General features: G+C 47.2%; 1 protein-coding gene across 1 annotated transcript in view; it reads left to right on the top strand.

The window, feature by feature from the left end:
• LOC147110817 (nuclear receptor subfamily 2 group C member 2-like) overlaps nt 1-26,726 on the top strand; it is a 52,857-nt gene that overhangs the window by 8,871 nt on the left and 17,260 nt on the right. Inside the window, exon 3 of the mRNA XM_085999966.1 lies at nt 2,479-2,580. Within this exon, the coding sequence (XP_085856092.1) occupies nt 2,479-2,580 (102 nt within the window). The remainder of the gene's footprint in view (nt 1-2,478; nt 2,581-26,726) is intronic.

The raw sequence follows: 26,726 nt of genomic DNA, 5'->3' as shown, positions 1-26,726 counted from the left end.
CGTTTACATAGCCAATGACCATTATAAATCTGTAATTACAGTGTGATACGTTTACATAGCCATTGACCATTATAAATCTGTAATTACAGCATGACTTGTTTACATAGCCATTTACCATTATAAACGTGCACATACATTTTCATAAAGGAAATGTAGGACTTTAAAATGGGAGAAAAATTTGTATGCACCCCACTCGAACCTCAATTCACCTGCGGCTACACTTAGTCCAGATTTCCCACAAACATTACCACTAGAGATCAACTAATAAATCTACTAATTGTTTTACGGTATATATGCTTGCATAAATATATATTGCTGCCAGTCTGACACTGACCTCAAAACCTCCTGCCCAATGTGCCAATTCCATCGTATATTTCAGTCATATTTCCATTTTTGTCAGTTAGCTGATTCACTTTAATACAGTGCTGATTCAGGCCTCCTTGCATCACCTTCCAACTAGGGGCTGTGTCGCAGTTCTGTAAACTTTTGGCATGATGGGAGGTCAGACAAATGGCACAATCCCGGTGAGGAGATGGCCGCAGTTTGGGTTGAAACCAGATCTTCAAAGTTTATGCCCCTTACCAGCTGTTTACTGTGCTTTCTCTTCAGCCTGACCCAGACCTCTGGTACCTTCTGTCAGCATGGCACTCACTTGAGTTTTTATGAAAGAGAATCCACGTGGCAGTGGGTATGGCTCCTATTTAGCAGAGCCCCTCCCCTGCCTGCCATCGACTGGTCCCTCCCCGGTGACTCCGCCCCGATGGGTGGTCCCTCCCCGGTGACTCCGCCCCCGATGGGTGGTCCCTCCCCGGTGACTCCGCCCCGATGGGTGGTCCCTCCCCGGTGACTCCGCCCCCGATGGGTGGTCCCTCCCCGGTGACTCCGCCCCGACGGGTGGTCCCTCCCCGGTGACTCCGCCCCGACGGGTGGCCCCCAGTGACTCCGCCCCGACGGGTTGTCCCTCCCTGACGAGTGATACCTGCCCGTGGCTCGGCAGTGGGTCCGGTTCAGTGGTGTCTGTTTGAGGGAGGCAGTTTGGAGGAGCATTTCCCAGTGTCACGATAAGGTAGCATGAGCTGGGTCTGGGGGCAAGGAGTCGTGGGGAGCAACCAGTGAGGGCCAGCCCTCATAGTGCCTGTTCCGCCTGGTATTCAATGACGATCCTCCTGATCCTTTTCATAGCAGGGGATAGGGGTGGGTGGTGGGCTAAGGAAGACCCCACAGGTACTCAAGGCCCAAAGTCAGTGATAATCCCCAGACAAAAGACTTCCACCTCCATAATATCAACAACAACTTGCATTTATATAACACCGTTAATGTAGTATAGCACCCCAAGGCACTTCACAGGAGCGATTATCAAACAAAATTTGACACCAGACCACGTCTGGAGATATTAGGACGGGCGACCAAAAGCTTGGTCAAAGAGGTAGGTTTTCAGGGGTGTCTTAAAGGAGCAGAGAAGTAGAGGGGAGGAGAGGATTCGGGAGTGAATTCCAGAGCTTAGTGCCCAGGCGACTGAAGGCATGGCCACCAATGGTGGAGCGATTATAATCGGGGATGAGCAAGAGGCCAGAATTGGAGGAGTGCAGAAATCTCGGAGGACTTTGGGGCTGGAGGAGATTACAGAGATAGGGAGGGGGTGAGGCCATGGAGGGATTTGAAAACAAGGATGAGAATTTTAAAATTGAGGCGTTGCCGGATCGGGAGCCAATGTAGATCAACGAGCAGAGGGGTGATAGGTGAATGGTGTGAGATAGGATACGGGCAGCAGAGTTTCAGATGACCTCAAATTTACAGAAGGTGGAAGATGGGAGGCTGGCCAGGAGTGCGTTGGAGTAGTCAAGTCTGGAGATAAGAAAGGCATGGATGAGGGTTTCATCAGCAGATGAGCTGAGGCAGGGCAGAGACAGAGACGTCCTTCCCCTAGCCCCCTCCACCTCTCTTTCCTCTTTGAAGACGCGCCCGAAAACTTCTTTGACCAAGCCTTTGTCCTAATATCTCCTTCTTTAGCTCGTTGTCCATTTTTGTCTGATTGCGCACCTCTGTAGCGCGTTGGGGCATTTTACCCTGTTAAAGGTGCTGTACGATGCAATGATGTTGTTCAAAAAAAGTGCAGCTGCTCCTCTGCTCCTGATGCTCTCAGCACCGAGCACCTCAGCCCTCTTTGAAATGGGCTTTGTTATCCATCGGCAGGCCTCAGGCGATAAGGGGGAAATGGGATGGAGCAGCCCCATCTGCTGGCATTTCCATGGGGCAGTGCCAGTATTGCAGTCCTGTCCAAAGGGGGCAGAGGAAAATTGCACAGGTGGTTTCTGTGGGGCGGAAACGGCTTGTGCTGTTTCTGCCTGTGGGAAAATCTAGCCCGGTGCTCCTGATCTCCCAGCCTGTCCCGTAATCTGTGCTCCCGTCAACTTTAGCCATGTATTTGAAGCTGGTATCCTGTTGTTTCAGCTGACTGTGATTTTGTACTAACTGCAGGTTACCCAAGTGCACAGCCGAGTTCTCCAGATGGAGTTGTGGCCTCGTTGGAAGAGCCCAATGAGAGGAAGCAGCAGGAGGGACGGTCAGGGGCTGCTACAGGTACCTGACATTCAGTGAAGCCTCTCATACTCCACTCCCATTTACAGACATGGCAAGCTCAGTTCAATCTTCACCAATTTGTCTTTATTTTTTGATTTCACTCATTTATTAAAAGAGCTAATGTAGGGCCTGCTTGCTATGAGACACTGCTTGACGTAAGAAAACTACTAGGCACTTGGTCTAAGCATTAAACAAAGCTTTAATCAACTGTTTTACAATATGGAGGTCCAGTTGTGTCCTTCACTAGTTCCTGTTAAAAATGTGCTGCGCAAGCTGGGCCCGTGCCCGTACTCTCTCTGGACAGCGCCATCCATAGGCCGCTCATATTTCATAAGTCTTTCTTGCATGAATGACTGATTCATGTCAATCTTCCCGCCTGAAGGATTGGTAGTCCAGCGACTTCCTTCTATTGGATTAATCGGACTATGAATAGCTGCAGTCGTTTGGATCTCCGTTTGTGGCTGGAAGGCACGTCTCCTCGGACAGTGTCTGGGTCCCTGGGTTGCTTGGTTCGTACCAGCGGGCTGGCAGAGCCCGTGTCACCTTGATCGACCTGAGGGGGACTGGGGAGATCGTGACTCCAGGTGTGGGCCCCCACAGGCGCAGAGCTGGCTTCATCCTGCTCCGTAGTCGGTGATTGACCGACGTCCTGGCTTCGGGTGGTCATCCCGTGGGGAGCGCTCTGTTCCCCGGGTTGATCCAATGGAGTAGCTGGCAGATCCCTTGACGTCCCAGGTAGGGCATCATCCTTGGAGGAGCGCAGAGTATCGGCGTCGTTAATATGGATCCCTCTATTGATTGGGTCCGTGGGACCGGTTGGGCAGTGATCCAGATCCTGAAGTGAAACTGTAGACTCCCGGCCATCAGGGTACCATCGCACGTACGCATATGTAGGATTGACATCCGTTAGTTCCACTTTGTCGATGAGGGGATCACTCTTGAAGGATCGGACAAATCTTCGGAGCAGCATGGGGCCAGGAGCTGCCAACTATGATGGTAGAGACATCCCATGAGTGGAGTGACGCTGGAACCCGAAGAATCGTTCATGAGGAGTAACATTGGTGGATGTAGAAAGGAGAGACCTGATGGAATGCAACGCTTCAGGGAGCATAGTTTCCCACTGCTGGTCTGGTAGGTTGTGTGACCTTAGTGCAAGACGAACAGCATTCCAAATCACAGAATCACAGAATCACAGAAGCCCCACAGTGCAGATAGAGGCCATTTCGGCCCATCGAGCCTGCACCGACACATATCCCACCCTATCCCCGTAACCCCACGTATTTAATCCCCCTAACACTAAGGGTCAATTTATCATAGCCAATTAACCTAACCCGCACATCTTTGGACTGTGGGAGGAAACCGGAGCACCCGGAGGAAACCCACGCAAACACGGGGAGAATGTGCAAACTCCACACAGACAGTCACCCGAGGCCGGATTCGAACCCGGGTCCCTGGCGCTGTGAGGCAACAGTGCTAACCACTATGCCACCGTGCTGCTGTGTGTGTTGTGATAGTGTTGTGTTGTGATAGTGTTGTATCTCTCAACCTGTCTGTCGTGATCAATAACATGTCATTCTGTGGTGGACACTAGGTGGAGCAGTAGAGCTGTATATAGCCGTATGTATAAGACTACACTACCCAGCTATACATTATATTGAGACTACATTACCCATGAGGCTAGGCTACCCACAAGGCAGCAGTAAAGATGGAAGCCTCTACAAGATGCTGTACAAGTCCACATGTGCTCAATAAAAGTAACTAGCAAAAGCTAGCTGTGTTCATAATAAGAATGTCTAGTTATTAATGAACATAACATGGTACCAGGGTGGTGAAGATCTGCTGAAAATTGTGAAAAGCGACATGGAGAATTTGAAGCCACCAGAGCGTTTGAATCTCACAGAAAAAATCGACTACAATTGGCAGACTTTTAAACAGCAATTCAAACTCTACTTTGCAGCCATCGGATTCGGTACGAAGCCAGACGCAAGAAAAATAGCGTTGCTGCTTACGGTTGCAGGCCCACAGGTGATAGAGGTATTTAATACATTTGTATTTAATCCAGTGGAGAACAGAGAAAAATTAGAAGATGTGCTAAAAAAATTTGATGCACATTGCTCTCCCAAAAAGAATGAGACCTATGAAAGATACATCTTCTGTTCTCGGACACAGCAGCAAAATGAGACTTTTGATAGCTTTATAACTGATCTGAAACTGAAAGCACAGACATGTAATTTCTCTGAGCTCAAAGCATCCATGATTCGTGACCAGATTGTGTTTGGTATTCATGATAAAAAAGACAGGGAACGTCTGTTGAGAGAAACCGAACTAACATTGGAAAATGCTGTGACAATATGCAAAGCCAGCGAGCTAGCTCAACAGCATGCGAAGACTTTCAGTGAAATCAATAATGGTGCGATTGTAGTAAGTGCTGCTGTCGGTGCTGTGTCCTATAAGGGGAAGAAACATGGGCAGAACAGAAATGAAAAGCAATCGGAGGATGAAATTTTTAATTGTAAACGCTGTGGTTACAAACACCAGTTAAGACAATGCCCAGCGTTTGGAAAAATGTGCACAAAGTGTAATGGAAAGAATCACTTTGCCAAACAATGCTTTTCAAAAGTAAAAACGACGAAAGGGCAACGAGTTAATGTGATTGAGGACACTGATTTAAGTGAGACATTTTTTGTAGGAATGGTGTCATGTGACGATATCAAAAAAGATACAGAAAATGTGCAGCCCTCAGAAATAGACAATGCTGAACATAAAGTCAATGCAGTAAAAGTGGACAAATGGATGATCCCACTGCAGATAAATGGAGCATTAGTTACATTGAAACTGGACACTGGGGCAAAAGCAAACTTAATCAGTATGAGTGACATAAAAAATATGAAAGAAAAGCCCAAAATATAGAAAAAGTCAGTACTACTGAAGGACTATAATGGACATAAAATAGATAGCTTAGGTGTATGCAGACTTAAAGTGACAGTCAAAGACAAAGTGCATCATCTCATGTTTTCTGTTGTGGCTGAAAGACTTGATTCGATACTAGGTGACAAAGCTTGTGAAGACTTAGAACTGGTCAAGAGAGTCTACCGTATAAACTGTGCCATAAGCAGACCAGATGACTCAGGTGATGAAGCAGAGAGCCCATCAAGGATGAAAAGGCCAAAGGGTATCCATGTCTGCAAAAAGCCTAGTTTCTCCAAGAAGAAAGAAAAAGACTTTAAGGTCAAAGAGAAGCCAAAGGAAGAAAAGCACAAAGAGGAAAAACACAAGGAGAAAAAGGCCAAAGATATAACCGCAGCAGATGTTGTTAAGCAGTGGAAAGAGAAAAAGAAAAAGAAGAAGCCTGCACCAGAGCAGGAAGCAGTTCCGGTGGATACTCCTTCTTCCCTCAGGCCAATCTTTGGTGTTCAATTAGCCGAGGCTGCTGAGAGGACTATGCTGTATGATGGGATCTAGCTGCCAGCAGTTTTTCGAGAGTGCATTGACTACATTGAGAGTTATGGCATGAAGAGTGAAGGAAACACGGAAACCCTCTCCAAGCAAAGATCACAAGGAGACCTCGATCTATACAAGAGCAGATTGATGACAATGCCGCAATGGCATCTTGTCATTCACCGCCAGAACAATCTCATGAAGACACATCAGACTTACCCGTGTTGAGAAGATCCACACGTGAAGTAAAAGAGCCTGATAGACTTAATCTTTGAGTACAATGTAAAGCTAGCTATGTTCATAATAAGAATGTCTAGTTATTAATGAACATAACACTGTCCATTTCCAGTAGGATGATACGGTGTCATTTTACTTGTGGCGATTCCCCGTTGGGAAAGATAACTTTTGAGTTCGCTTGACATGAAGGAGGGATCCCGATCAGAGTAGATGAAATTGGCCATACCGCAAAGGGAAAAGACCTGATCGAGGCATTTGATCACTGCGGAAGTAAGCATATTGGGACAGGGGAAAGCAAAGGGAAAGCGTGAATATTCATCCACCATAGTAAGCAAGTAGGTGTTTCACGTTGAAGAAGGCAGTGGCCCTTTAAAGTCAATGCTGAGTCGCTGCATAGACTGTGTAGCGTGTATGAGCGAACCATCCGACAGATGGAAGAATTGCTTCTTGAATGCTATGAGGGTTCCTGCCTCTACCACCCTTTCAGGCAGTGAGTTCCAGATTCCAACCACCCTCTGGGTGAAAAAGTTCCTCCTCAAATCCCCTCCAAACCTCCTGCCCCTTACCCTGAATCTATGCCCCCTTGTTATTGACCCCCCTACTAAGGGGAAAAGTTCCTCTTTGTCAACCCTATCTATGCCCCTCATCATTTTGTACACCTCAATCAGGTCCCCCCTCAGCCTTCTTTGCTCCAAGGAAAACAACCCCAGCCTGTTTAGTCTTTCTTCATAGCTGAGGCGCTCCATCCCAGGTAATATCCTGGTGAATCTTCTCTGCACCCTCTCCAAAGCAATCACATCCTTCCTATAGTGAGGCGACCAGAACTGCACACAGTACTCCAGCTGTGGCCTCAGCAGCGTTTTGTACAGCTCCATCATAACCTCCCTGCTCTTATATTCTATGCCTTGGCTAATGAAGGCAAGTATCCCATATGCCTTTTTAACCACCTTATCTACCTGTTCCGCTGCCTTCAGGGATCTATGTACATGTACACCAAGGTCCCTCTGACCCTCTGTACATCCTAGGGTCCTACCACTCATTGTGTATTCCCTTGCCTTATTTTCCCATCCAAAATGCATCACCTCGCACTTTTCAGGGTTAAATTCCATTTGCCACTTTTCCGCCCATCTGACCAACCCATTTATATCGTCCTGTAGCCTGAGGCTTTCCTCCTCACAATTTACCACCCCACCAATTTTTGTGTCTTCTGCAAACTTACTGATCATACCTTTTACATTCTCATCCAAATCATTTATGTAGATCACAAACAGCAAGGGTCCCAGCACCGATCCCTGAGGTACCCCACTGGACACAGGCTTCCAGTCACAAAAGCAACCTTCGACCATCACCCTCTGCCTCCTGCCGCTCAGCCAGTTTAGGATCCAACGTGCCAAGGCACCCTGGATCCCATGGGCTCTTACCTTCTTGACCAGTCTCCTATGCGGGACTTTGTCAAAAGCTTTACTGAAATCCATGTAAACCACATCCACAGCATCTACCTCATCCACACACCTAGTCACCCCCTCGAAAAATTCAATCAGATTGGTCAGACATGATTTACCCTTGACAAAGCCATGCTGACTATCCCCGATTAATCCTTGCCTCTCCAAGTGGAGACTAATTTTGTCCCTCAGAATTTTTTCCAATAATTTCCCTACCACAGATGTTAGGCTCACTGGCCTGTAATTCCCTGGTTTATACTTGCTACCCTTCTTGTATAATGGTAATACGTTAGCTGTTCTCCAGTCCTCTGGTACATCCCCTGTGGCCAGAGAGGTTCTGAAAATTTGTGTCAGAGCCCCTGCAATCTCCTCCTTTGCCTCACACAACAGCCTGGGATACATCTCATCCGGGCCTGGGGATTTATTCACTTTTTGGCCTGCTAAAACTGCTAGTACCTCCTCCCTCTCGATGCTAATATGTTCAAGTATGTCACAGTCCCCTTGCCCGATTTTTATGTCTACATCGTCTTTCTCCATAGTGAACACCGATGCAAAAAATTCATTTAAAACCCCGCCTACATCATCTGGCTCTACACACAGATTGCCACTTTGGTCCCTAATGGACCCTACCCTTTCCCTGGTTATCCTCTTGCCCTTAATATACTTATAAAACATCTTAGGATTTTCCTTTATTTTGCTCGCCAGTGTTATTTCATGGCCCCTTCTCGCCCTCTTAATTTCTTTTTTAAGTATGCCCCTGCACATTTTATACTCCTCTAGGGCTTCCTCCGTCTTTAGTCTTTTGTAACTGCCAAAAGCCCCCCTTTTTCTCCTAATGCATTTTTGTATATCCCTTGTCATCCAAGGTTCTCTTTGCTTGTTGGTACCACCCTTGACCTTTACAGGAACATGTTGGCGTTGTACTCTCTCTATTTCCCTTCTGAAAGTCTCCCACTGCTTTGATGTGGATTTTCCTATAAGTAGCTGCTCCCAGTCCACTTTGGCCAGATCCTGCCTTATCATATTAAAATCGGCCTTTCCCCAATTTAGAACCCTTATTTCCGGGCCGTCTTTGTCTTTTTCCATGACCACCTTAAATCTCACCGAATTATGGTCACTGTCGCCAAAATGCTCTCCTACTGACACTTCCACCACTTGCCCGGCTACATTCCCTAGAATTAGGTCCAGTACCACTCCCTCTCTTGTAGGACTTTCTACATGTTGGCTCAAAAAGCTCTCCTGGATGCACTTTAAGAATTCTGCACCCTCTAAGCCTTTCACACTCTGACTATCCGAATTAATATTGGGGAAGTTGAAATCCCCCACTATTATTACCCTATTATTTTCGCACTTCTCTGAGATTTGCCTACATATCTGTTCCTCTATCTCCCCCTGACTGTTCGGGGGCCTATAGTACACTCCCAGCAAAGTGCTTACCCCCTTTTTGTTTTTAAGTTCTACCCATATGGCCTCATTAGAGGAACCCGCTAATATATCATCCCTCCTTACAGCAGTAATTGATTCCTTAATTAATATTGCAACACCCTCTCCCCTTTTACACCCCCCTCTGTCTTGCCTGAAGATGCTATACCCCGGAATATTGAGCTGCCAGTCCTGACCCTCCCTCAACCATGTCTCCGTGATAGCAACAATATTGTACTCCCATGTGTTCAGCAACAACTTCAGTTCATCCACCTTATTTGCAAGACTCCTTGCATTAAAATAAATGCCTTCCAGCCTTGCCATATTCCCTTTTGCCTCCACATATTTGCTCTGCCTTCCCAGCTGACTTGTTTTTTCCTCCGTATTTGGCTGTAAATCACCCCCTACTATAGTTCCACTCTGTATCCCATCCCCCTGCCAAGTTCGTTTAAACCCCCCCCCAGCAGTGCTAGCAAACCTCCCCGCAAGGATATTGGTCCCCCTTTGGTTCAGGTGTAAACCGTCCGACTTGTACAAGTCCCACCTTTCCCAGAAGCAGACCCAGTGATCCAGGAAACTAAAGCCCTCCCTCCTGCACCATCCCTTTAGCCACGCATTCATCTGTTCTATCTTCCTATTCCTATACTCACTAGCACGTGGCACCGGGAGTAATCCAGAGATTACAACCTTTGAGGTCCTGCTCTTTAATCTTCCACCTAGCTCCTTAAATTCTTGCTGCAGGACCTCATCCCTCTTTTTACCTATGTCATTGGTACCAATGTGGACCACGACCTCTGGCTGTTCACCCTCCCCCTCCAGAATGCCCTGCAGCCGCTCAGTGACATCCTTGACCCTGGCACCAGGGAGGCAACAAACCATCCTGGATTCATGTCTACGGCCACAGAAACGCCTATCTGTTCCCCTTACTATAGAATCCCCTACCACTATTGCTCTCCCACTCTTTTTCCTCCCTTCCTGGGCAGCAGGAGCACCCCCAGTGCCAGGAAGTTGGCTGCTGCTGCCTTCCCCTGGTGAGTCATCCCCCTCAACAGTATCCAAAGCGGTATACCTGTTTGAGAGGGGAATGGTCACAGGGGTCTCCTGCACTACCTGCCTGCTTCTATTGCTCCGCCTGGTGGTCACCCATTTCCAATCTTCCTCATTTAAGGTTAAGTTGCGGAGAACGTCAAGAAATTTCTGGAGGTTATCATCGTGCTCCTTCTAGTCATGACCAGCCATGGTGATATTATCCAGATATGGAAAAGTGTCCATTAAGTTCTCCTGTTTGACTAGGCTATCCATTGCCCATTAAAAGATGGCCACCCCATTGGTGACCCCAAATGGAAGGCGACAAAACTGGTAAAGCTGACCGTTGGCCTCAAAGGCCATATACTTCTTGTCAGTGTCCTTTAACGGTACTTGATGATATGCGCTCTTTAAGTCAGAAGTTGAAAATACCCTGTAGTTGGCAAGATTATTGACCATGTCATCGATGCGTGGTAGTGGGTAGGCATCCAGGTCAGTATACTGGTTAATAGTTTGTGAGTAATCGATGCAAAGATGTTTCTTCTGTTGCTTCAGAGGATTTTTAACAACGACGACTTGAGCCAGCCAGGAAGATGAACATGGCTCAATGATACCGTCTGCTGGAAGGCGAGAGATTTCTGCCTTGATAAGGGATAGATCATCTTGACTGAAATGCCGTGATTTAGTGACTATGGGCTTACATCAGGGGGAAAGATTGGCGAACAAGGAGGGCTTGTCAAGCAAAGCCGCCGAAAGCGCACAAAACGGTACTTTGGAAATAGTAAGTTCCGGCTTTGACCCTCCAAACCCGAAAGTGAGTCTTTTGTGTTGCTTCTGGAAATCCTGTCCCAGGAGCACATCACTGCATAGGTTTTTGAGCACCCCAAGCCGGGTGGAAAAATAAGTGCGGCCATTGAGAATAAGGTCGACAAGACAAAAGCCGGAAGAGTTGGTGGTCAGTGTCGTCAGAACCATTGCAATTTCCCTGTCCAAGGGGTAAATACGCAGTTTTAACTTACTGACAGCCTGCTCACTGATGAAGCTGTCAGAGCTACATGAGTCAATTAGTGCACTCAAAATGTGTCCATTTACCGAAACCTTCGTGGCTGCATGGGACAGGCTCTGGGGAAAAACAGCTGTGATGGGAGGAGGGGCAGTTTTATACTTGACAGCTGTAACATTAGTAGTGGCTCTTGGGGGAGGAGCAGTTTTATAGATGACAGCTGTAACATTAGTAGTGGCTCTTGTGGCAGGAGCAGTTTTATAGATAGCAGCTGTAACCCTTGACTGACATACTTTAGAAAAGTGACCTTTCTTACTGCAATGATTGCAGGTGGCATTATGAGCAGGACAACATTTCCTATAGTGAAATGTACCTCCACAGAAGAAACACTTCCTTTTAGATTGCCAAGATGCCGCTAGGGTAGGGTCGTCATCAGCTAGGATAGAGTCGTCATCAGTGAGAGCTTCCGCCTGAGGCTTATTGGAGGAGTCGCTAAAAGTGATAGCAGCAGTCCATGCACGTGGCAATAGATAGGCATTTGCATTTTTTTTTGCTAAGTCCAGAGAATATGCCTGGTCATAGGCAGCTTGTAACTCAAGGGTTTTATTCTCCAACAGATGCTGGCGTATGAAGGGAGACGCAATTTCATTAATAAAAGACTCTCGAATTAATTCTTCCTGGTACTGCTCAGCTGAGACAGCTTTGAGATTACAGTCTTTGCTGAGCCTGCGAAGCTTTTGAAGGAATTCGTCAAGTGATACCCCGGGTTGTTGTTGAGTTGTGGCCAGTAAGTGACGAGCAAAAATTTTGTTTGGGGCCTTAACATATAGTTGCTGCAGTATTTGGATAGCGGAGTCATAGTCTACACAGTCTTCAATATAGTCAAACGTATGAGGAAATACATAATTGGCAAGCATTTGTAACTCATCAGGAACATTCTCACCACAAGCCCCGAGGAAGTTGCTGAAGGTACGATACCAGTGTTACCTTAGCAGTTGTAGGTGAATTCGGGTCCAGGTCAAGATGGGCAGATCTGAGTAGTTTCTCCATGATGGATTGCTTACTACATCTGGTTCCCTTCTACCGTTTGAGTCATAGCCGTCTGTTCCCAAAATCACTCAGAGCGTGGAGCAAGTTTCAGCTGATTAAATTGAGTAGGAAAACTACTAGGCACTTGGTCTAAGCGTTAAACAAAGCTTTAATCAACTGTTTTACAACATGGAGGTCTAGTTGTGTCCTTCACTAGTTCCTGTTAAGAATGTCCTGCGCAAGCTGGGCCCATGCCCGATTATTTATACTCTCCCTGGACAGCACCACCCATAGGCCACTCTATTACTTCATAAGTCTTTCTTTCATGAATGACTGATTCATGTAACTTCTCATTCACTTCAGGAAACCCTGCAGACACAGAACAGGAGCGGAGTAAAAACAGAATGCCGAGATAAAACCTAAATTTTCATTATCTGTGTTAACAGCCTTATCAACCTGAGGTGCTGCCTATAATGACCTGTGACCCTATCCCCCCAAATTCCTCTGCTCTTCCCCAGCCCCGAGCCCAGTCCCTTTCACAGTAACCTGTCTCCTCAAATCCCTCTGCTCTTCCCCAGCCCTGAGCCCAGTCCCGTTCAGAGTAACCTGTCTCCTCAAATCCCTCTGCTCTTCCCCAGCCCCGAGCCCAGTCCCGTTCACAGTAACCTGTCTCCTCAAATCCCTCTGCTCTTCCCCAGCCCTGAGCCCAGTCCCGTTCACAGTAACCTGTCTCCTCAAATCCCTCTGCTCTTCCCCAGCCCCGAGCCCAGTCCCATTCACAGTACCCTGTCTCCTCAAATCCCTCTGCTCTTCCCCAGCCCCGAGCCCAGTCCCGTTCACACTAACCTGTCTCCCCAAATCTCTCTGCTCTTCCCCAGCCCCGAGCCCAGTCCCAGTCACAGTATAATTACTACTGTTATTTTTAACAAAATATATCACCTCACACTTACTGGCATTGAATTTCACCTGTCCCGTTTTAGCCCATTCCACCAGTTTAGCAATATCCCTTTGCAGATTCCTTTGCTCTTCCAAAGAATTAACTATTTCTTGTACTTTGGTATCGCCTGCAAATTTCTAACTCTTTTCTCTTTATCTCGATACATGGTCATTTCATCCTTAATCAAAGACTCTAAAACTTTCCCTCCCACAGATGTTGAGCTAACTGGCCTGGAATGAGCTTAGTCTCCATATTTATAAACAGGTCTTACATAGGCCCCTCTCAGTCCTCTGACACATCCACTCTCGATGGAGCCCTGAGACATCTGTGGCCACGGTTAGCTCCTTCCTCCCCTCGCCTCCCTCCTTTGCAGCTTCTTTTGCTCTTCTAAAGAATTAACTATTTCTCATACTTGGTATCGCCTGCAAATTTCAGCACTGACCCTCTAACCCTATATCCAAATTATGTGAACCTAGGCATGGCTTCCTTTCTGTACTGCTTGAACAAAGGAAAAATTATATTTATCCACTATTCTCTTTATCAAACTGGAAGTAGCCTTGCTTTATTTGGTAGTCTCTGGTCAAAAGCACCATCCTTCAGCCGATGCACACAAGTCTGCATTTCTCATACATCAACATTCTGTAGTTTACATTCAATGTACCGTCCTTCAACAGACTTGTACTTCAGCATCCTCTTGCAAAGATTGCAATGGTGTGTGGTGGGATGTTTACAGTCTGGCAATACTATAAACATCCCAAGGCCCTACTTCAATCGTGAACACTGGCTGTTGCTGAGTAAAATCTGTGTCTCTCTCTCTCTCTCTCTCTAATGATGCCAACCACCTTTTTTCCCATATTGAATGAACTAAACATGAACACCTTTTGGAAGCTGAATTAACCGAGTTCCATATGCCCACACCATGCTGGCTTCCGTTCTTTGCTAGGAAGGGGAGTGCCAATACCAGTGGAATAGTGTTTATGCCCTCAAACCCTATTCCGTGAGGCCAACAAGGCCATCCCTGTTTGGCATACTGTATCATAATCAATACTTTCATTCTCATCAAACCATTTTCTTACTTGCTGCTCTTGGATAAAGTTGGGGATGTGGTGATCCTCGCTATCATCCAGTCGTTTTTGGATTATATTCATTATGAATGCTGTGGACAAGCTGCACGTGATGCCTCTAGTAAGATTTTGGCTCTGGTTGGCTTCATTGAACATAAGAAATAGCAGCAGGAGTAGGCCATACGGCCCCTCGAGCCTGCTCCGCCATTCAATAAGATCATGGCTGATCTTCAACCTCAACTCCACTTTCCCGCCCAATCTCCATATCCCTTGATTCCCCTAGAGTCCAAAAATCTATCGATCTCAGCCTTGAATATACTCAAAGACTGAGCATTCACAACCCTCTGAATGAAGAAATTCCCCCTCATCTCGGTCTTAAATGGCCTACCCCTTATCCTGAGACTATACCCCCTAGTTCTAGACACTCCAACCAGGGGAAACAACCTCTCAGCATCTACCCTGTCAATCCCCTTCAGAATCTTGTATGTTTCAACGAGATCAGCTCTCATTCTTCTAAACTCCAGAGAGTATCGGCTCATTCTACACAATCTCTCATCATAAGACAGCTTTCTCATCCCAGGAATCTAGTGAACCTTCGTTGCACTGCCTCCAAGGCAAGTATATCCTTCCTTAGATAAGGAAACCAAAACTGTGCACAGTACTCCAGGTGTGGTCTCACCAAGGCCCTGTACAATTGTAGCAAGACTCCCTTACTCTTATACTCCAACCCCCTTGCAATAAAGGCCAACATGCCATTTGCCTTCCTTATTGCTTGCTGTACCTGCATGCTAGCTTTCTGTGTTTCTTGCATGAGGACACCCAACTCTCTCTGAACACCAACATTTCATATAGTTTCTCACCATTTAAAAAAGTATTCCATTTTTCTATTCTTCCTATCAAAGTGAATAACCTCACATTTCCCTACATTATACTCCATTTGCCACCTTTGCAGACTCTTTGTGTTCTCCTCAGAGCTTACTGTCCCACCTAGCTTTGTATCATCAGCAAACTTGGATACATTACACTCGGTCCCTTCATCTAGGTTATTAATTTAGATTGTAAATACCTCAGGCCCCAACACTGATCCTTGCGGCACCCCACTAGTTACAGCCTGCCAACCTGAAAAAGATCCATTTATCCCTACTCTCTATTTTCTGTCCGTTAACCAATCCTCTATCCATGCTACTATATTACCCCCAACCCCATGAGCCCTAATCTTGTGTAATAACCTTTTATGTGGCACCTTATCAAATGCCTTTTGGAAATCCAAATATACTCCATCCACTGGTTCCCCTTTATCTAACCTGCTAGTTACATCCTCAAAAAACTCTATTAAATTTGTCAAACTATCAAATTGTTCAGCCCTATTACTTCATTTATCGTATCTTGAACACTCCCAAGATTTTTTACTAATTCCTCAGGGAACAATACCGTGTTTTGATGCTCCCTCAAGTTGTCACCCTCTTGATGGTTCATTTGTCCCAATAATCCTTTTAATTGCCACCTCATTACTTCCTTGTGCTCCCACATGCTTTCTATATCCATCCTGTTTATTCCTACCATCCCTGCCGTAACTCCTATTCCTAACCATTCTCTCAACCCTCACTTTCTTCGTGATTTAAATTGATTTTCTTTCCATTCCCCATTCTCCTCAGCCCTTGATTCCTGTTTTCTACTCTTTACCAACAATTCCTTTACTAATTCTCCTACCATTCTATCTAGTAATTGTGAATAATTCCCTTTGCATAATTCAGTTGACAAATTCAAGCTCATGTTTAACACAACTGGTACAATTTCAAAATGCACATCATTATATAATACATTTCCCGATTCAATTACTTCTAATCCATTAACATTTGTTTTTTTTTTGTTGAGTTGGACAGGTAAAGTTTATTCCTTGGTTTAATGATTAATTTTATTCGGCAGGCAAGATCATGCCATCAGTCCCTCCCCCATCATCACAATGTATGTTCCCCCTTCCCCTTTATATATGTCTCTGCCATATCCGTCGCCAATTGAGTGTTTGGGTCAGAGTATGTCCTATCCCTTCTGGTCCAGAGGAGTCTTCCTGATCTCCCACATACGGGACTCCCAAGTCTCCCAGGGAGCCTCTCCCAACGCCATCTCAGTGTCTGATTTGTCTGAGTAACATTTGTACAAACACATTTCAACTGTATCCCAAACCCTTCCCCACCTCCACTACATCATTCTTTTCCTGCCCAATGTGGCATTCGCCTTTCTTTCATTCTCTAGTTTTACACCAAATATTCTTCCAATAACCTCCTGCAGGCAAAAATTTAGAGCAACAAATTTATTTCCACTTTGATATGATTCTTTATCGATGCCTTCCTTCATCAACACATATTCAATTGTCACACCTATCTTCCCATCTGGTACTTCCCAGAATCCGACTCTAGTGTCGGGGCAAGTGCATTTGAGGCACACCCTCTGTTCCTGTCCAACTAGGTGGGTGTGTCGCATTACCCGTGTGCATTGATATTGTGGTAATAAGCCCAAAATGCCATTGGTCATCCAATTATACAGGCCGTCGATTTCGATCAACCCATCTACAATAATGGTACAACCATCCCGGGGTATTCCTTTAATCTTCATTCCATATGGCCAATTTAATGTTGTTTTCTCCCAATTTGTCCATGATTTCATACGAGCCTTCCCAGTTAACCTCCCAAGCCCCACCCTCACCCTTAAAAGTGTTAGCATTGTTTGATTACCAACTGAATAGATGATCGGACAAGTAGATTGGTCATCTTTGGTGGTGCTACTGCGCTCGCTGACCTATGTTGGCTCCTGGTTAAGCAACGCCTCGATTTAAAAATTCTCATCCCTGTTTTCAAATCCCTCCATGGCCTCGCCCCTCCTTATCTCTGTAATCTCCTTCAGCCCCACAACCCCCCTTCCCCCGAGATATCTGCGGTCCTCTAATTCTGCCCTCTGCGAGAGGGGAAATCTTCATGGTGAGTGATGGAACAGGAAGCCCCCGTGTCCACTGGACAATTGCCTCAGTGGCCTCTTACCAGGACTGGAACACGAGGTCTACCCTTTCCACCATGGTCGAACTGACTCATCACAGCTATTGAGGCCTGTTCCAGTCAATCCTTCTTAAAAGGATTTGAGGGTTCATGGTTGTACCGATTGCTATTTTCTATCATTTCTTGTAGGGCCCGCAGAGTTTCTAATTGCAAGTTCTGTTCATCCCGAAGAGACAGAAACGAAACTCCCTGTGCTGGTTTCTGTTTCGGTCCCTGCCCATACGCTCCTATTCATCCAGCATTGTCCTTTAGTCTGCCCTGGCTTGCTACAGTTATCACAGGCTTTCCACACACAGCAATCCTTGGCAAAATGTCCGTTTCCCACAGCTGTCGCAAGGTTCCCCTCCTTCTGCTCCCTCAGTAGTCGCGACTGCTGCTGCCCGTGTCATTTTTTGGATTGCTGGGGTTTTCTGGTCACGTTGGGATTCATACCAGACTTGGAGGGCCGTTTGTATGTCCCTCCTTATTGATGTCCTCGGATCAGTTGCTGTTAATTGCATAGCAGGACTTACAAGGGTCTTGTACTTAGTAATCGCCAACCCCCAAAATGTGGGATCATTCCCCATCAATTGCAGCCAATCTGCATTCCGTCTATTTGCGTTGTATGTATCCACAAAGGTTCGAAGGAACTGACTAGGGTGTTTGGTTCCAGGCTTATGGTCCATTATCTTGCCCATGTCTGCTACTATCTTACACCCACAGCCTTAGATACCAGATCAACTCGGTCCTCATGGTTTGGGTAAGAAGCGTTATCAGACTCCCGTGATGGAAAACATTGGGGAGATTTATCTTTCTTCTTTTATTCGTTTATGGGATGTGGGCATCGCTGGCAAGGCCAGCCTTTATTGCCCATTCCTAATTGCCCTTGAGAAGGTGGTGGTGAGCCACCTTGTTGAACCGCTGCAGTCCATGTGTTGATGGTACTCTCACAGTGCAGTTAGGGAGGGAGTTCCAGGATTTTGACCCCGTGACGACGAAGGATCGGCGATATATTTCTAAGTCACGATGGTGTGTGACTTGGAAGGGAACTTGGAGGTTGTGGTATTCCCATGTGCCTGCTACCCTTGTCCTTCTAGGTAGTAGAGGTCGCGGGTTTGGGAGGTGCTGCCGAAGAAGCCTTGGCGAGTTGCTGCAGTGCATCTTGTAGATGGTACACACTGCAGCCACGGTATGCTGGTGGTAGAGGGAGTGAATGTTTAAGGTGGTGGATGGGGTGCCAATCAAACAGGCTGCTTTGTCCTGGATAGTGTCGAGCTTCTTGAGTGTTGTTGGAGCTGCACTCATCCAGGCAAGTGGAGAGTATTCCATCACACTCCTTACTTGTGCCTTGTAAATGGTGGAAAGGCTTTGGGGAGTCAGGAGGTGAAACACTCGCCACAGAATACCTAGCCTCTGATCTGCTCTTGTCCAGTTAAGTTTCTGGTCAATGGTGACCCCCAGGATGTTGATGGTGGGGTATTTGGTGATGGTAATTCCATTGAGGTGGTTAGACTCTCGCTTGTTGGTGATAGTCATTGCCTGGAACTTCTGTGGCATGAATGTTACCTGCCACTTATCAGCCCAAGCCTGAACGTCATCTAGGTCTTGTTGCGTGTGGGAATGGACTGCTTCATTATCTGAGGAGTTGTGAATGGCGTTGAACACTGTGCAGTCATCAGCGAACATCCCCATTTCTGACCTTATGTTGGAGGGAAGGATATTGATGTAGCAGCTGAAGATGGTTGGGCCTAGGACACTGCCCTGAGGAACTCCTGCAGCGATGGCCTGGGGCTGTGATGATTAACATTCAATCACCACAACCATCTTCCTTTGTGCTAGGTATGACTCCAGCTGGTGGAGCATTTTCCCCCCGATTCCCATTGACTTCAGTTTTACGAGGGCTCCTTGATACCAGACTCGGTCAAATGCTGCCTTGATGTCAAGGGCAGTCGCTCTCATCTCACCTCTGGAATTCAGCTCCTTTGTCCATGTTTGGACAATGAGGTCGGGAGCTGAGTGGTCCTAGCAGAACCCAGACTGGGCACCAGTGAGCAGGTTATCGGTGAGTAAGTGCTGCTTGATAGCACTGTCGATGACACCTTCCATCACTTTGCTGATGATTGAGAGTAGACTGATGGGGCTGTAATTGGCCGGGTTGGATTTGTCCTGCTTTTTGTGGACAGGACATACCTGGGCAGTTTTCCACATTGTCGGATAGATGCCAATGTTGTAGCTGTACTGGAACAGCTTGGCTAGAGGCACGGCTAGTTCTGGAGCACAAGTCTTCAGCACGATAGCCGGGATGTTGTCGCGGCCCATAGCCTTTGCTGTATCCAGTGCGCTGAGCCGTTTCTTGATATCACGTGGAATGAATCGAATTGGCTGAAGACTGGCTTCTGTGCTGGTGGGGACCTCAGGAGTAGGCTGATATGGGTCATCTACTCGGCACTTCTGGCTGAAGATGGTTGCAAACGCTTCAGCCTTGTCTTTTTCACTCACATGCTGTGTTCCACCATCATTGAGGATGGGGATATTCATGGAGCCACCTCCGCCTCCCGTTAGTAGTTTACTGGTCCACCACCATTCATGACTGGATGTGGTAGGACTGCAGAGCTTTGATCTGATCTGTTGATTGTGAGATTGCTTAGCCCTGTCTATAGCATACTGCTTCCGCTTTTTAGCATGCATGTAGTCCTGTGTTGCAGCTTCCCCAGTTGGCACCTCATTTTTAGGTACGCCTGGTGCTGCTCCTGGCATGCTTTTCTGCACTCCTTGTTGAACCAGGGTTGGTCCCCTGGCTTGATGGTAATGGTAGAGTGAGGGATATGGCGGGCCACGAAGTTACTAGATCATGGTGGAATACAATTCTGCTGCTGCTGATGGCTCACAGCACCTCATGGATGCCCAGTTTTGAGCTGCTAGACCTGTTCTGAATCTATCCCATTTAGCATGATGGTTGTGCCACACAACACGTTGGCGGGTGTCCTCAGTGTAAAGACGGGACTTCGTCTCCGCAATGGCTGTGCGGTGGTCACTGCTACCAATACTGTCATGGACAGATGCATCTGCGACAGGTAGATTGGTGAGGACGAGGCCAAGTAGATTTTTCCCTCGCGTTGGTTCTCTCACCACCTGTCGCAGGCCCAGACTGGCAGTTATGTCCTTCAGGACCCGGCCAGCAGTGGTGCTAGCGAGCCACTCTTGGTGATGGACATTGAAGTCCCCAACCCAATATATATTCTGTGCCCTTGCTACTCTCAAGTGGTGTTCAACATGGAGGAGTACTGATTCATCAGCTGAGGGAGGGTGGTAGTTGGTAATCAGCAGGAGATTTCCTTGCCCCTGCTTGAACTGAAGCCATGAGATGTCATGGGGGCGAGATTCCAGGTTGAGGACTCCCAGGGCCACTCCTTCCCGACTGTACTGCCACCCCTGGTGGGACAGGACATACACAGGGATGGTGATGGAGGAGTTTGGTACATTGCCTTAAAGGTATGATTCCGTGAGTATGGCCAATTTTGGTACAAGTCCCCAGATGTTGATGAGGAGGACTTTGCAGGGTCGACTGGGCTGAGTGTGCCATCTCCGTGTCCATAGCCAGTGTCGAGGTCGACTTCATTCTTTTTATTGTGTCTCACAGCAGTTTGTTACAACTGAGTGACTTGCTAGGCCATTTCAAAGGGCAGTTAGGAGTCCAACGACTTTGCTGTGGGTCTGGACTCACATATAGGCCAGACCGCGTAAGGACGGCAGATTTCCTTCCCCAAAGGATATTAGTGAACCAGATGGGTTTTTACAACAATCCAATAGGTTTCATGGTTACCATGACTGATTCTAGCTTTTTATTCCAGATTTATTTAATTAACTGAATTTAAATTCCCAACTGCCGTGATGGGATTTGAATTCATGTCTCTGGATCATTAGTCCCAGACTCTGGATTACTAGTCCAGCGACATAACCACTACACTACCGTTCCCTATCTGATGTGTCAACCCACCTTGTATTAACCTGCACGCATCTTTATCAGTCAGACCATACTATAAGTCAACTGCAACTCAAGGTGGGGTCTCCCACACCCTCATACTTTGGTAATTGCCCACTAATTGGCACAACTCATTAAGAGTTAAATCCCTATTGAGCTGCTGATCCCCATCAGTGTAAGTTGTCTTTCCCAACATGTCTTGCTGGCCAGAGGTTTTTACCCTTTTAGTTACGATGGGGGCAGGGCTTTGTGTAATGTATATACCTTTAAGGGGGGGAACTATGTTTTACAGCTCATGTATACTGCAGTACCGGCAGTGACCACACCTGTATATAACACTGAGTAGTAATCTGTACAGTTCAGTTGCAGTGTGAGCCACGTTGAGTAAACACCTGTTGTACCGTTCTCCGCAGTCTGTGTCTTATTATACACGAATGCAACATTGGCGACGGGGCAGGTTCGAACCTACCTGCAACTCTGCATCACCTCCCGGGGATTCGTTCCTGGAGATCAGTGGATTGGTGGTCAAGGCCAGAGACTCAGGCGTCGACCCGGCAGAGACTCGAGAATTGCGGGGGAGGCTGTCGAGAGCCAGGCTTGGCTTTCCAGTCGAGGTGGTCCAGCGAAATGGGCTGGCAACAGGTAGTGCGCAGACCCTTCCCGGACAGTGGCGGGCTAGAGCCCGACTGAGCGGCACAGCAAAGGGCCGAGCAGCATCGACGGGGGAGAGAGAGAGAGGGCAGAGCACACAGGGTGCAGCCAATGTTCAGGGGCCGAGCAGCATTGGAGAGAGGGAGAGAGAGATGCGCAGAAACACACGAGCTGCCGCCATTGCCATGAGGACCACTGAGTGCGGCGTTGGCAGCAGTGCAGGAGAAGCGTGCGAAACCTGCAGGGCGCTGCCATTGCCACGAGAACCACTGGGAGCGGCATCGGCAGCAGCGGGGGAGGAAGGAAAGCGCGGGAGATGCCATTTTAAGCCATTGGGAGACGCCATTTTAAACCACGCCCAAAATGCCAAAGGCTGGCAGTATCACCGCATTTGACAATGAAGTCGAAGATTGGATTACATATGTCAAACAAATAGAGGTGTACTGCAAGGCAAATGGGGTGTCAGATGACAAGAAAGCATTGGTGTTGTTAAATTTAATGGGTGCAAAGACGTATGGTTTATTACAAAATCTAGTAACCCCAACGAAGCCAATGGAAAAGAGTTTTGAGGACGTAGTAACGATACTAAAGGAACATTTAAACCCCACACCGCTGCTGATAGCAGAAAGATTCAAGTTTCACAAACGGAACCAGCATAAGGATGAAAGCAATGCTGATTATTTAACAGAACTGCGCAAACTATCGAAACACTGCCAGTTTGGAGCGGGACTGGCAGATACCTTAAGGGACAGGTTTGTGTGTGGGCTTCAAAGTGAAGGAACCCAGAAACGGCTTTTATCTGAAAAGGACCTTATGCTGGAAATGGCTTTCAGAATTGCGGTATCATATGAAGCAGCAGCACGGGGCGCTGCAGAGATACAACAGAGACCGCAAGAATATGGCACAAACAAAATGTCATATGGAACAGAGAAGTGCTATCGCTGCGGCAGAACAACACATGACCAGAATGATTGCTGGTTCAAAGACAAAGTGTGCAGACAGTGTGGAAAAGTAGGACACATAGCACAAGTCTGCAGGTCGGGAAAGAAAACCAGCAATAAGAAACCTACCAAAGGAAAGTAGAAGAAGATACATAAGATGATGGAGAATAGTTCAGGTGAACAAAAGAGTGATAACGACTCCGAAAGCAGGGAACTGAGTTCTCTGAAACTACATAATGTGATCAGAACGGAGGATCACCGAACCATTTGGGTCACTCTCAAGTTAGCAGGAGTCCAGGTAAAGATGGAATTGGACACAGGATCAGCCCTAACAGTCATAAATCGACGGGACTACGAGTGGCTATTCTCACACATACACTTGAGAGACACAAAAATTATTTTGAAGATGTACACGGGGCAAAAGGTCTACCCCAAAGGAAAAATAAGGGTGACCGTTATATATAACGGTAAGGAAACACCAAAACTAGACCTGTATGTATTGCAAGATGGAGGACCACCATTACTGGGACGTGAATGGATCCGGAAAATACAACTGGATTGGCATTCCATACAGGCACTGACTGTGGCTGACAAAAACGATGACGATGTCACACCTGTGCGACTGTCAACGATCCTAACTGACGTGAAAGAAGTGTTCCAGCAAGGACTTGGAACACTAAAAGGCATGACAGCGACGATTAAAATTGAAGAAAACGCAAGCCCAAAGTTTTTTAAGGCCAGACCGGTACCTTATGCAATCCGCCCAGCCGTCGAAGCAGAGCTGGAGAGTCTGGAACGTTCAGGTATACTGTCCAAGGTAGACTGGAGCGAGTGGGCTACACCCATTGTCCCTGTGATGAAAAAGTCGTTGAGCAGCAAGCCTGGGGAACCAAGGAAGGTTCGCATCTGTGGGGACTTTAAGGTAACAGTGAACCCGGTCCTTCACACCGTACAATATCCACTTCCACGGATTGAAGATATTTTCGCCTCGCTAGCTGGAGGGAAACGCTTCACTAAGATTGATCTGGCCCAGGCGTATCTGCAAATGGAGGTAGAAGAAGCATCAAAAAAATACCTCACAATCAACACCCATAAAGGTCTCTACCAATACAACCGGCTGGTATTCAGGGTAGCATCAGCTCCGGCTATTTGGCAGAGGGCAATGGAACAAGTCCTGCAAGGGATCCCAGGGACCCAGTGTTATTTGGACGACATCCTGGTCACGGGCGAAAATGACAATGATCACCTTGCCAACCTGGAGAGGTGCTCACTAGATTGCAGGAATATGGGCTCCGAGCTAACCACCCCAAATGCGAGTTTTTTAGAAAACTGATCTCATATTGTGGCCACGTTATCGATAAAGAGGGGTTACATAAGTCCCCAGAGAAGATTGAGGCAGTAGTCAAGGCTCCAGCACCGGAGGTCGTTCCTCGGGCTGGTAAACTACTACCATAAGTTCTTGCCAAATTTGTCTACAATACTACACCCACTGAACACCCTACTGCAAACTGGGGTGCCATGGAAGTGGAGTGACGAATGTAGACGAGCTTTCCAGAAGAGCAAAACACTAATCACATTGAAAGAGGTATTGGCCCATTACAACCCAGCATTACCAATTCGGTTGGCATGTGATGCGTCACCCTACGGCATTGGAGCGGTGCTGTCGCACAAATTCTCAGGCTGCTCAGAGAGGCCAATAGCCTTCGCGTCACGATCACTAACCTCAGCCGAGCGTAACTACGCCCAGATTGACAAGGAGGCCCTCAGCCTAGTGTGGGGAGTGAAAAAGTTCAATCACTACCTGCACGGGCAGAAATTCACCTTGCTGACTGATCACCAGCCTCTTGTCTCCACTTTTAATCCAAAGAAGGGCATTCCGGTGATGACTGCGCAATGACTACAAAGATGGTCACTTTTTCTAGGGACGCACCACTATGAGATTGAATATAATGGCACGAAACAGCATGGAAATGCTGATGGGCTATCACGCCTGCCACTGCCTACTGCGGAGGAAGCACCAGCAGTGGATCCTGTCGAAATATTCCATTCGACTATAGTTGAATACCTACCGGTAACTAACGCTTGTATCGAACAGGAAACCCGAAATGACCCGACACTGTCTCGGGTATATGATTTGACGGTGAAGGGATGGCCAGCACATGGCGACTCACTGTTGCCAGCATTCTCGACAAGGAGAGAACCGCTGTCAGTGTGCCAGGGGACCTTGATGTGTGGATCCCGAGTGGTAATTCCACCCAAGTTAAGGGATAGAGTGCTCAATGAGCTTCATGAGGGTCATCTGGGAGGGGTAAAAATGAAAAGCCTAGCCAGGGCTTATGTGTGATGGCCAGGAATCGATAAACAAATCGAGGGCCTGACCAAGAGCTGCTCAGGATGCCAGAATGTCCAAAATGCACCACCACAGGCCCCTCTACACCCATGGGAGTGGCCCTCATCTCCATGGCAACAGGTGCATATTGATTTTGCTGGTCCATTCATGGACTCAATGTTTTTAATAGCCATGGATGCGCACTCGAAATGGCCTGAGGTCATCAAAATGTCCTCCACCACCACGGAGAAAACTATTGCAGTCCTACGGACCATTTTTGCCAGGAATGGCTTGCCAGAACAGATTTGCTCCGACAACGGACCACAATTTGCGTGGTATCTTGAGGTGGCCATAGATGGAGATGGACACCGGTTAACTCCTTAACATGGTTTAATCAACACTTGCACATAAAAGCTTCTGCCATGAGGCAGCAAAAACATAGAGTACAGCCAGTACAGATCAGACTTAACTCAGGAGAGCAATTACCACAGCACCACCTGGTGGATCAGGTTACTCATAACCTCCCAGGTTACTACACTCCTCCCCCCTTAAGATTGCCGTATGCAATTCTTAAACAATAACCCTTACTAGGTACTACATTTTAATTAACCAGTATGCTCTAACCATGGTTAACCCCTGACTAATTTAACAGGTTTGTATAAGTCTTTCTGGTTGCTTGCGAATCCTTTGTGAACGTCTTAATTCCACTTGTGGTGGATTCTCAGATTCATTCGCACTTGAGATTGGAGTAGTCTCTGATGTTGGTTTTACTCTGTCCCGCTGTGGCCTGGCAGTACCAGTGTCCACTGGCACATTATAAGCCGTGCTGGGTCCTGGAACAGCCTCCTCTACTGCCCTTTGTTCCATCTGAGGCAGTTCCCCCTGCTGCCGGCTGAAAAGCTGATCCACATGCCGACAAACCCCTCGACCATCCCCTAGTAACACGGAGTACGACACAGGTCCTGTAATGTCCTGGATTAGTCCTGGTATCCATTTCGGTCCATAACCGAAGTTCTGGGTGTACACAGAGTCCCCTATGGCGAAATGACGAGCTTTAGTATGTTTGTCATGGTACGCTTTTTGGTTTGTTTGTTTTGTCTCAACCTTGCTTTTGAGATCTGGGTGTATCAGGTCTAACGTGCACCGCAACTTTCTCCCCATCATCAACTCAGCTGGAGAAAGCCCCGTGGTAGCTTGGGGTGTTATACAATAACTAAACAAGGCTCTATTGAGCTTGGTCTCCAGGGTGTCACCTGAGCTTTTCCTCATGAGCTCCTTAAAAGTCTGCATGGCTCGCTCGGCTAACCCATTTGAGGCTGGGTGATATGGAGCCGAGGTGACATGTGTGATTCCATTCCTTACCATGAATTCTTTGCACCCTTCACTAACAAAACACTGCATTGTCGGAAACAATCATTTCTGGAATACCATGCGTGCTGAAGCTGTTCCTGAGACAATTCAGTGCGGCACCAGTCGTTGCAGAGCTCATTGGATAAACGTCGATCCACTTTGAGTGAGCATCAACCAGCACCAAAAACATTTTGCCCATAAAAGGTCCCGCATAGTCTATGTGAATTCTCCTCCAGGGTTTGCTGGGCCACTCCCAGGGATGGAGT

This window comes from Somniosus microcephalus, chromosome 11 (genome assembly GCF_052327205.1).
Source record: "Somniosus microcephalus isolate GS21.2 chromosome 11, FLI_Smic_1.0, whole genome shotgun sequence".
In the NCBI taxonomy this organism is placed as follows: domain Eukaryota; kingdom Metazoa; phylum Chordata; class Chondrichthyes; order Squaliformes; family Somniosidae; genus Somniosus; species Somniosus microcephalus.
The sequence above is the reverse complement of the archived record's forward strand: the minus strand, read 5'-3'. Positions and strand labels throughout refer to the sequence as shown.